Source organism: Mustela lutreola, chromosome 1 (assembly GCF_030435805.1).
Source record: "Mustela lutreola isolate mMusLut2 chromosome 1, mMusLut2.pri, whole genome shotgun sequence".
Classification (NCBI taxonomy): domain Eukaryota; kingdom Metazoa; phylum Chordata; class Mammalia; order Carnivora; family Mustelidae; genus Mustela; species Mustela lutreola.
The window spans coordinates 285021132-285031639 of record NC_081290.1 but is presented as its reverse complement, the minus strand read 5'-3'; the positions used below and the strand labels follow the sequence as shown (position 1 = coordinate 285031639).

General features: G+C 62.9%; 1 protein-coding gene across 24 annotated transcripts; it reads right to left on the bottom strand.

Moving 5' to 3' along the window:
* CARNS1 (carnosine synthase 1) lies at positions 1 to 9771 on the bottom strand. Of its 24 annotated transcripts, XM_059149316.1 has the most exons (11): positions 9594 to 9771; positions 9201 to 9227; positions 7618 to 8274; positions 6720 to 6809; positions 5983 to 6470; positions 5624 to 5798; positions 5448 to 5533; positions 4488 to 4719; positions 4102 to 4382; positions 1800 to 2174; positions 1552 to 1701 (listed from the first exon to the last, which is right to left on the bottom strand). In XM_059149316.1, exons 3-11 carry the CDS (start codon positions 7940 to 7942, stop codon positions 1690 to 1692), a joined length of 2064 nt encoding a protein of 687 aa, XP_059005299.1. In that variant the 5' UTR covers positions 7943 to 8274; positions 9201 to 9227; positions 9594 to 9771; the 3' UTR covers positions 1552 to 1689. The 24 variants fall into 24 exon arrangements, with proteins under 24 accessions (XP_059005149.1, XP_059005133.1, XP_059005167.1 ...); XM_059149166.1 differs by having other exon boundaries at positions 1 to 2174; positions 9201 to 9319; positions 9594 to 9762; XM_059149150.1 differs by having other exon boundaries at positions 1 to 2174; positions 9201 to 9302; positions 9594 to 9762.
* Between the last annotated feature and the right edge of the window lie 737 nt (positions 9772 to 10508).

Below are 10508 nucleotides of genomic sequence, written 5' to 3'. Positions count from 1 at the left end.
TTTCATTAGTTCATAAGCCTTTATTTGAAGAGGGATGCTTGCGGAGCTGGCCACAACTCCCGGGCTGCACAGGGGCAGAGTTATTGAGACAGACTCCCCTGAATCAGGAAGGGAGTGCAGATTTTCTTCTGCCAGTGCTGGTTAGTTATGCCAGAGGCCAATGTACCAAAGCTTGGTGGAGAAGGTGGGCGCTGCCTGGGAGGGGGCATTCCCTCATCTTAAGGCCACATCTGAATGAGGGCAGGGAGCTGAGTGTGGTTTAGGAGTGGAGCGGGCACATAAGACTTAGTAAAAGTGGAAACCTGGACCTTGTAGCTTGTCCCTTGACCCCCTGGCTACTGTGGTATGACCTTGAGGCAGTGATTGTTCCTGTCTGAGCCTGTTTCCTCATCTGTAGAACGGGGCAATGATGTCTACCTGGAGAGGAGATGGTTCCTGCTGGTCCCAGGTCCCTTGCTTCTACTGCTCAGGCCAAATGAGGCAGGCAGGGCACTGCCAAAAGTTGTCAGTGGGCTCTGGAAATATCCTGGGATTTGCTAAATGAGGGTTGAGGATAGGCCGTTTTATCTCAGGGTTTTGTGGGATTTATCCAAGGCCAGAGGCCAGTCAGCTTCTCGCGATGGGTGCACCCTGCAGGAAGAGAGACAGACCTGGAGCGATGCCAAAGAGGGGCTAAGTTTGGACCCATTCCCACCTCCCTGTCGTGTATGTGCGCGCATGAACAGCTGTTGTTGCTTCTCCGTGGCTAGACTCGTGGGGCAGGACTGGGGCGTTCGGGCTGAACTGACAGCAAGAGGGCCCAGTGGCCCCCCTTACCATACTTTCTTTTATGGCCCTTTAGCTCGGGAGGCCTTCTTGTCAAATGGCCCTGACACTCTGGAACAGCCATGAGGCCTTGGGAGGGGGCCAGGCCAGGGTTGGGGCAGGGGTCTGGGGAGAGAGAGGCACTATTTGAAGTGGGACAGGAAGTGGGCAACCGGGTAGTGGGGCCCATCGATGCCCAGACCCTGGCAGAGGCCCAGCAGGCGGAGGCGAGCCTCAGCCGGGCTCTCCCCAGCACAGGCCACGCTGCAGTAGGGCTCCTCGTACTCGCCGGGCACCAGGATGTCCTCCAGCAAATTGAGGCGCAGCAGGCCCTGGTCGTGGAGAGCCTGCAGGGTCTCGCGGCTGGCGGTGGAACTCAGCACCTGCGGATGCTGGGACACCAGGCACATGACCCCCACCAGGTGGCCACGGGCCCGTGGGTGGGTGGGCAAGGCAGGCCGCAGGCCGCAGGCCACCATCGCTGCTGCCAGCAGCAGGTCCACACCATAGAGCTCCAGGATCCAGTCTCTCAGGTAGAAGCCGCCCATGCGGGGGTTGATCTCGATCAGTTTCGGCCCAGCCCCGGTCAGCTTGAGCTCCACATTGAACACCCCATCCAGCAGCCCACAGCCCAGGCAACAGCGGAAGGCTGCCTGCACCAGCTGGGCCTCCTGCTCCGGGGCCAGCCCCGTGGGCATGCAGGCCGCCGTCTCTGTGAAGCCAGGCAGCCTCGTGGGGCCATTGTCGGAGACGAAGGCGGCCAGCAGGCGCCCTCCAAACAGCACCAGATCCACGTCATGCTCGGTGCCCTCGACAAACTCCATCAGCAGCATGGCGTTGCCCCAGCCCAGCCCAATGCCGGGGTGGTCGGCCTCCCCCTGCAGGTCACGAGCGATCCTGGAAAAGTGTTCACGGCACTGTGGCGCGTCCTCCACCAGCCGCACACCCACCGCGCCCGCCCCGAACTCCAGCTTCATGACGCCGGGCAGCGGCACCTGGTGGACGGCCTTCTCCACGTCGGCCTCACTCTCCAGTGGGCAGCACGGCACGGCATGCAGGGAGGGCGCGGGCCAAGGGGGCCCGTGGCAGCGCAGCAGGTGCAGCTGGGTGCAGCTCTTCTGCTTGGCCAAGCGCATGGCAGCCGGGGGGCTGCAGGGAAGCCCCAGTTCCTGGCAGAGCAAGGCCGTGAGCACGAGGCAGTCATCCCAGTAGGAGAAGCAGCCATCCAGCTGCAGGCCACGGGCCCGCACCAGCTCCGCCAGCAACCGTGCGTTCTCTTCATCCCGCCGGTGCTCTGTCACATCGAAATGGATGAAAGTCTGCACCAGCTGGGACGCAAAATGGTTGGGGTCCGACTCCACCAGGTGTAGCTGTGGAAACCACCAGGGCCCAACACATCCAGCTCAGCCTGTGCTGGTTGCTGGGACAATCGGATGGGGCCTAGAGCATGGTTTGGGCCCACAGGGGAGACAGACTTGCCAGTTCTAGGGGGCTCAAAAAATATTCCTTGATGGGCGCCTGGGTGGCTCAGTGGGTTAAGCCTCTGCCTTCGGCTCAGGTCATGATCTCAGGGTCCTGGATCGAGGCCCGCATCAGGATCTCTGCTCAGCGGGGATCCTGCTTCTCCCTCTCTCGGCCTGCCTCTCTGCCTACTTGTGATCTCTCTCTCTCTCTCTCTCTCTCTGTTTCAAATAAATAAATAAAATCTTTAAAAATATATATATATTCCTTGATGACTGACTAAATGGCAGGTGCCGAGTTTGCACATCCAACCCAGCCTGGCGGGGAGGGAAGGCAGCTGAAAAGAGGCAATGCTTAGGCTGGGAGCTGAGTAAGACTCAGCCAGAGGAAGGAGGCAGAGGGTGTGATCTGGGCAGGAGGAGGCTGGAGCAAAGAGGGGGTGCTCCTGGGCTCATTCTCTGACGAGAGCTTGTAGGGAAACTACCAGGGTTGGGAATTGAGAAAGGTGGCCTGGTGTCTTGGGACATCATCCTCTTGGTTGTCATTCACCCAAACAGTTCTGACCCTGGGGGTGCCCATGGAGGAATCCAGTGGGGCCCTGCACCCCAAATCTCACTGCCCGCTGGGGGAAACACAGACCAAAAGCGGCCGGTTCCCAGGGCAGAGAGTGCTCCTGAAGAGACGGGAGCGTGGCTGGGAGCACTGTAGCACTTGGCAGCATGAAGAGGAGAAAGACATTCCAAGTGGAGAGCACAATGTGCAAGGCAGGGAGTTAAGAGGCATGGGAATGGCTGGCAGGGTGAATTCCCAAGGGGGTGCTGTTGTACCGTGGAAGAGGGGAGAGGAGACCATTGTGGTAGATTAGAGCTGTGAAGAACCTGACCTCAGTTTTCTTATCTGTTCCATAGCGGATAAGAACCTCTACTCTGCTGGCATGGCTTCAGATTCTTTAATGTGAGGCCACTGCTGGGAACTTGATTCAGGATCTGTAAGCTGCTCCCCAGCACCCTCCTCGCGCCCTCAGGAATTCAACCCCCAAGACCCTGCCCTTCCTGCAGGATGGGGTCAGGCTCCTTAGCCTGGCATTCAAGGTCCTGGTTCTGGTAGGAAACCTGAATGATAGCCCCGCCCCTCCTGCCCGTCTGCGTCTGCGCTGGGCTCTTTTTGCCCTGGAGGGCTCTGTGCTCTTCCTGAGGTCTCATTTCACCGGGCTGAGACAGAATTCGACCAGAAGCCAAAAAGAGTTTAAACTTCTGGGTGTCTCCGTCAGTTAAGCCTCTGCCTTCTGCTCAGGACGTGATCTCGGAGTCCTGGAATGGAGCTCGGCTTCTCCCTTTCCCTGCGCGGCTCCCCCCACCCGCTGCTTGTGCTCTCTCACTCTCGCTCTCCCTCAAAAACTAAATAAAATCTTAAAAAAAAAAAAAAAAAAGTTTTGGGAAGGCCTGGGTGGCTCAGTCGTTAAGCGTCTGCCTTCCGCCCAGGTCTTGATTACAGGCTCCTGGGATCCAGCCCCGCATCAGGCTCCCTGCTTGGTGGGGAGCCTACTTCTCCGTCTCCCACTCCCCTTGCTTGTGTTCCCTCTCTCGCTGTGTCCCTCTCTGTCAAATAAGTAAATAAAATCTTAAAAAAAAAAAAGTTTAGATTTCTAACCTGGGCAGGGCGGCGGGCCCCAGCCCTACTCCCGGGCTCTAGAGCCCCCAGCGGGCCCGCCCAGCGCAGGCTCCGCCCCCCAAAATGCGGGCCCCGCCCCAAAGGCCTCAGCGCCCCGGCGCCCAGGGCCCGGCCTCCGCCACTGGGGCGGGACTGCGCGCCGGCCCCGCCCCTCGCCCCGCCCACCTTGAGCCCGTAGTGGCGCGCGGCCTCCCACACGAACTTCTTGCTGACGCCGCCGGCGCCGATCAGCAGCAGCTGCTTGCCCTCCATGAGGTAGTGCGCGGACCGCCGCAGCATGGTCTCCACGAGCGGCGCGGCCGCCGCTTCCTCGGCCGCCGACCGCGGGCGCAGCGCGGCCCACAGCCCCTCGAGCGCGCCGCACGCCTCCAGACACGGGCCGCTGTTCAGCTCCAGGGCCACGGGGGTCAGCGTGCGGCCCCGCACCGTCAGCGCGAAGTCCACGCCTGGGCCGGGCCGGGGGCGCGGGCTCAGCACGGGCTGCCGTCCTGCCCCCCACACACACACACACCACGGCCCCCCGGTCCCCGCCCCGGGCGGTGCGCACTCACCGAGGAAGTCCGTGCGAGCCCGGCGCCCGCCGCGCTGCTCCGCGCTCAGGCCGGCCTCCAGGGCCAGCACTGCGGCCAGCGCGGCCTCGGCCGCCGCCTTGACGCGCTGTCGCACGACCGCCACCTGCCCGGGTTCACCCAGGCCGCACCGGGCCAGAGCCACCTCCAGCGTCTGTGGCAAGGAGCTCTGGTGCCGCAGAGGCCGGTCCTCACGGCCCACGCTGCACACCACCTGGCCAGGGTGTGGCTGAGGATGTGGGCCCAGGAGGAGCCCGCCCAGGACTCCTGCACCCGCCACCCCCTGCGCACCTACCCTTGTGCTGAGACCCAGGCCAGACCTCTCACTGGACATTCAAGTGGCCTAGGCCTCTCTGACTTCCACGGCACAAACCACTTTTCCTGCCACCGGGCCCTCTGGTCCTTTAGACCCTAAGGGAACTCTACCCAGGCTTCCACCTAAGCCGGGGTCTCTCTGCTCCTTGGAGGTTCCCAATACGCTTGTTCCTAGCTCCTGCAGGCCTGGGGGCCTGTGCCACCCTGATGTACCCCCCACCCCAGACCTCCATGAGGTCAGGGTTGAGCGACTCTGCCTCAGGTTGGCTCAGAGCTGTGTTCCCAGGAGGATCCCCAAGCTTTCTTGAGTTCCCCAGCTTGGAGGCCCCTTCTACAGGACTCCAGACACGGGCAGTTCAGGGACCCTGGGTCAGCCTCTTCTGTGGGTAAGAGCTCCCTGGAAAGAGGATTCAGCCCTGGGCCCTGGTACCTAGTACCAGGCAGGGCTCCTGAGGTAGGAAGGGTGAAAAGGGAGGGGAAAAGCATCAGACCCAGGAGTCTTCCTAGAGACCACCAGGACTCCCCCCAGAGGTTAGGTCTTCTCTCTGCCTGGGGCCCTCAGCCCCTCATGAGGGCTGGGCTGGGGTGTGGCGGCGGGGTCAGGATCTAAACTTGGGCCAGGCTCACCTTGCTCAGCAGGGGCCTGTCACCCTGGGTCCGACAGACCACCGCGCAGATCCGCACAGCCAGCTCAGGGCCAGGTGGGGGACTGCCTGGAGAAAGACAGTGAGGCCTGAGCCCGGCCCAGAGCCGCTGGGAGGGTGAGCCGAGCTCCCACTGCTGGCTGGCGCGGGGGCTCTCACCTGGGAAGGGCAGTCGGGCAGGTGGGCACACAGCCTCCACCAGGACACTCTCCTCCTCCTCCAGCTTCTCCAGCAGCGCCAGCACCGTGTCCGCCACTGCGCCCAGCTCCCCTCGCGGGTGCACACGCAGGGCCTGCCGCCCCCGCCAGCGCCAGCCACTGAGCTTGACGGCCACCTGCAACGGGGAAGGGAAGCAGGCCTCCTTACCACCCCACGACCCCGTGGGGTACCAGAGCATCCAGTGTGTAAACGGAGGTACGAAGGGAGGGCATTGCCAAGTTCGCAGCAGGCCTGGGGAACCATCCCCGCGTTCTATCCTGCTGGCATCTGCACAGACCTCGGAGGCGGGAGCCTGTTACCTGCAGGGCATCACCCAGGGCACCCGAGTGCAGAAAAGCCCCCACTTCCTCCTTCACCAGTGTCTCCTGGTCCTCTTTGCCACTGAGCTCCACCAGCCGTAGGCCCGGGCTGGCCTCCCCTCCCCGCAGCAGGGCCGGTGGCTTATAGGTGAAAGCCAGGGTCGCTGGCACGGCCACACCACCCTGCTGAGCCAGCAGTCGCCTTGTCAGCAGCCTGTCCTCCAGCAGCCGGGCCAGCTCAGCCGAGGCTCCCGTGGGGCAGGTCAGGTCACGGGCAAGTTCAGCTGCCTCTCGACCCCGGCCAGGTCCCAGCCCCAGGCCCGCCAGGAAGTAGGTGGCTCGGCGTGGGGGGACAAAGTCATCCAGGAATGTCAGGCCCCCTGGGTGGAAGCTCACAGCCTTAGAGACCAGCAGGACCGCCTCGCCCGGCTGCCCGGGTGCTGGCACCTTCGTCAGCCAAGCAGGGGACAGGCAGAGGAGCATGTTTCCTGTGGGCAGAGGGAAGAGGGTTGCTGGCCAGGGAAGGCTTCATGCCCCCATGCCCTCCACCGCCAGCCCGGGGCCCTGGGTAGTGGGGGGCAGCTGCTCCGGGAACCCACCCCCACTCAGAGCGTGGCAGCTGGCCCAGTGGAATGCAGGCACTTGCCAGGGTCAGTGGGTATTTCGGGATGTGGCCGGGCCAGGCGAGGGCTGCCCTTTCTGTCGGAGCATGTGGAGGAACATGGGCACATACTCACCCGGGCTCTGGACCCCACCCTCCAGGAGCACAGACAGAAAGGTGCTGGGGGATCCCAGAATGCATAAGGTCACCTCCGCACCAGGGCAGCCTGGGGGGGTGGGGGCAGGGAGAACATGGCCAAGCTCAAGAGGGGTTCCCCCCCCCTCTCTTGCTGCCTACCCTTCCCTGCCCCATAGCCCCGCCCCCCATGCCCCCACCCACCCCATCCCTCGTCCCTCCGGTGCAGGCTGGAGAGGGAAAGGGAAGCTGCCTGCCCATCCTGCCCGGGTGAGGCGGACTCCCTCCTCTCTCTAGCTAGCCTGGAATGTACTGGAGGCTGAGTGACTGGAGACCTGGGTTCTAGCCTGGGCTCTGACACTGACTTTCTCTGGGACCCGTGGCCCCCATGCGGTGCAGTTGCTGGGGGTGGGAAGAGTGGGGAAATGTCCCTGTGCCTCAGTTTCCCAGTCTGTGATTTTCATGTATTCTAGCTGGAAACCCTGTGTCCACATAGAACTTTTGTGGCCACCTGATCTATAAAAACAGATATAAAAATAAATACAAATAAAACTGATAAAACTGGGAAGCAGTTTTGGGTCCCAACTGTTAGCGGCTTCCACAGCAGCTCCCAAAACCCATCTATAGGAGCTCCAACTCCACAGAACCTAGATTACAAATCCCACGGCTGGGTCTTCTGGGGACAGGAGGGAAGCCTTGATCTCTGACTTTACTGGTGCCAGATGCCCTTTGAAACAATGCTTGCCTGCCCGAGGTTGACTGGCCTTGCCTCCCTGGCTTCGGATCCAGCCAGAGCCTGGGGGAAGGGGCTGACCTTGACAGGGATGGAAGCAGGCTGGGCTGAGAGCACCTCCTCCCCGCCCCCCAGGGCTGTCCCCCACCCTGGAGCCCCTGGGCACCTGTGCGGGGCACCTGGCTGCGGTCCTGGGTCTCCGGAAGGCCAGCTTGCTGCAGACAGCTCTGCAGGAGGCTGTAGCCGTAGACAGTCCAGGCCCGGGCCTCCGCCCCCTCGAGGGAGCCCTTGCAGTCCAGGCCCACGTCCTGGCGCCAGGAGCCAGGGAAGCAGCCTGGGGGCGGCAGGCCAGAGCCTCCTCCCCATGGACCCTCCTCTTCCTCCAGGTCCTTGGAGCCCAGGGGGCAGTCCCAGTCGGGACCCAGCGGATCCAGGGAGAGCTGAGAGGGGCAGAAGTGGTGGGTCTGGGGTAGGGCGAGCAAAGGGCCCATTAAGTCACTCAAGGGTATAAGCCCTCCACACCCCTAACCTTGGGCTATGTTCAGGGCAGACACTGTCCTAGGAACCCGGGGGGATGGTGTTGGATTAGGGGGTGAAGGCCTGTCACCAGGAACATGTAGGTAGGGATGCTTTGCAAATCCAGGTACAGTGCTCCAGGGGGGCAGGGGGGAGGGTAGGAAGCAATGTGTCGCTGGCTGGACCACTGCCCCCCATCCCATGCTGAGGTCTGTCCTAGCTTGGCTCGTAGGACTAGACGTACGTGTTGGTCTGTTTTGTTCACTGAAGCAGTCCTAGCACACCATAGCTGCTCCGTAAACACGGACTGAGAACAGATGAACGAACCGAGCAATCACTTGGGCTGCTCATTCCCCTCTGGCCTCGGTAACCTGTCTATTACCATGGGGAGCTCTGCTGAGACCTGGATGTGTAGATGAAGCTGTCCCATGGCCACCCAGGTAGGCCTTAAGGACCTACTGTGTGGCCAGCCCTGTGCAGGGCACTGGTCGGGGAAAAAGCTGGTGCCCCTTTTTCAGATGTTCTGAGTCACAGAAATGCTTTCTTTGGATGACATTTTACACCCCTGCCCCTCTCTGAGGCAGGCTAACTCCCAGTGAGGCTACTCAGACTGTGTGTGACCATAGGTGGGGACAGTAGTGGGCTTATCCTCTGGGGGACAGCCTGAGCAACCTTGGGTAAGTTACAAGGTTTCTTTGGCCTTGGGGGGTGGGGGGCTGGCACCTGCCCGGTCCCACCCCAGGAGAGCGGTGAGGCTTAGCCTTCAGCCATGGGGATGCAGTGTGCTGCGGCCGGGAGGGCACGTCTGCGCCTGAGACCTGGGCTCGAATCCAGACTGACCAGTTCCAAATTCTGAGCCTCGTGCCTTCACTTAGAAGGTGTGTTCCAAAAAGAAGAAGAAGGTGTGCATCCCCTGAGAGCCCAGACCGTGCTCTCACTGCTATGTCCCCAAGCCTGGAATGGTGTCAGGTGCATAGCAGGGGCTCAAGAGATGTTGTGGAATGAATGACCGCCAAAGGGGACCACCTGTGCCCGTCCCCGGGGCTGCTGGGGGAGCCAGAAGTGCCCAACCCGCAGCAGCTGCATGTCCCACGCACCCGGGGTCATAGGTCTGAGCTGTCTGCACAGGGGAGCCCCCAGGGTGAGGCTTTTGGGTGCCAAACACTGCCCTCTGGGCCCTCCCTCTGACAAGGGGCTTGGGCCTTTTGAGGGGAAGGAGCAGAGGAGACTCACCATCTTACAGGTGCAGTGGCTGAGAGACTGATGGCAGAGACAGAGACGAAGGAGGGAGTCAGGGCAGCGTAGTCTGCACCCCACTGCCCAGCCCCTAAGACTCTAGAACAGAGAGGCGGCTGCCAAGGCCCAAGTGTCCTGACCCTGGCATGTGTCCAAGGCTGCCCCACCCCCCCCCAACCCAAGGGGGTGGGATTTCTGCGGCCCGGCCCCCGGGGGTCCTGCCCACCTACCCCCACAGAGCTCAAGCCTTGCGGGTTGTGCCAGGTCCGATTGGGGTCCTAGCATCCCGCCCTTCCAGCGGGGGGCGCGCTGGGTCCCCACGGCCCCTGGCCCCCGGTCCCTGGCCCCCCTCCCTGGCTCTCCCGGGGGCGCGGGCAGGAGCCGGGGTACCTGGAGGGCTGCAGCGGCTCGGCGGGGCAGGCGGGCGGCGCGCAGCGGCTGGGGTTTGGCGGCGGCAGCGGCGGCGGCACAGCGGGAGCGGGCGGCGCCGCTTTATATAGAAGCGACCGGGGCATGCCCAGTGCGGGGCGGGGGCGGCGCGGGGCCCCGGCCGGCACCCCCTCCGGCCGCCCCACCGCTCCGGTGCAGACACTCGACCCCCAGCCCGGCACCTGGGCTCCGGGTGAAGCCTGGAGGGAGGGCAGACCAAGGGAACCGGGATCGCAGCCGCAGGGCTGGGGCGAGGGACAGAGACAGAGTCCGGAATGGAAGCGGGATGGAAGAAAGGGAGCCCGAGAGAGGAGGAGGGGAGGGGGAGAGCAGGAGAGGGCAGAGAGGGGTGTCGGGGCTGCCCTTGGCCTTTGGGGGTGGGGTGGCCAGGAGATCAGTCAGGGCACAGGATCTGGAGTCCTGCCCCTGGATGGAGTCCTGAGCGCCCTTAGCACACCCAAGGCCCCAGCAGCCGGCCGCAGCCATGAGCCCTGTGCCCTGAGCCAGACTCTCCCAGAAAGGCGGGGTTGGACGGGGGTCCCTGTATGTCTGTGGGGCTCCTGCCTCACCTCTCCTGGCCCCCGTCAGAGTAGGAATCAGTCGGTAAGAGGACCCCACAAGGGCAGGCCCCGTTTCCTGGGAGACCCTCTGCCCTGCAGGGAGCCAAGAGGGAAGGGGGCGCCCAAGCTGCAGGCTTCCAGTGGATGTGAGCCCAGGAAAGGGGTGTGCACCGGGTCTGTCTTGCTCATTGACACCCACGTCTGCTGGACGTGCCGGCAGTGACACCCAGTCTCCCCAGGACACACGACCTTACCCCAGGTTCGCTTACCCAAGCACCCACAGAAAACACCTCAAGAGACCCGGCTCACGACCACA

Coding starts and splice junctions, on each gene's coding strand:
- CARNS1 (XM_059149166.1), bottom strand. CDS start 7,942: ATGGGCCCTTTGCTCGCCCTACCCCAGACCCACCACTTCTGCCCCTCT. Junction 6,471..6,719: donor GGGTGGGGTCCAGAGCCCGG/GTGAGTATGTGC, acceptor CTCTGCCCACAG/GAAACATGCTCCTCTGCCTG. Junction 5,799..5,982: donor CCCTGGGTGATGCCCTGCAG/GTAACAGGCTCC, acceptor TCCCCGTTGCAG/GTGGCCGTCAAGCTCAGTGG.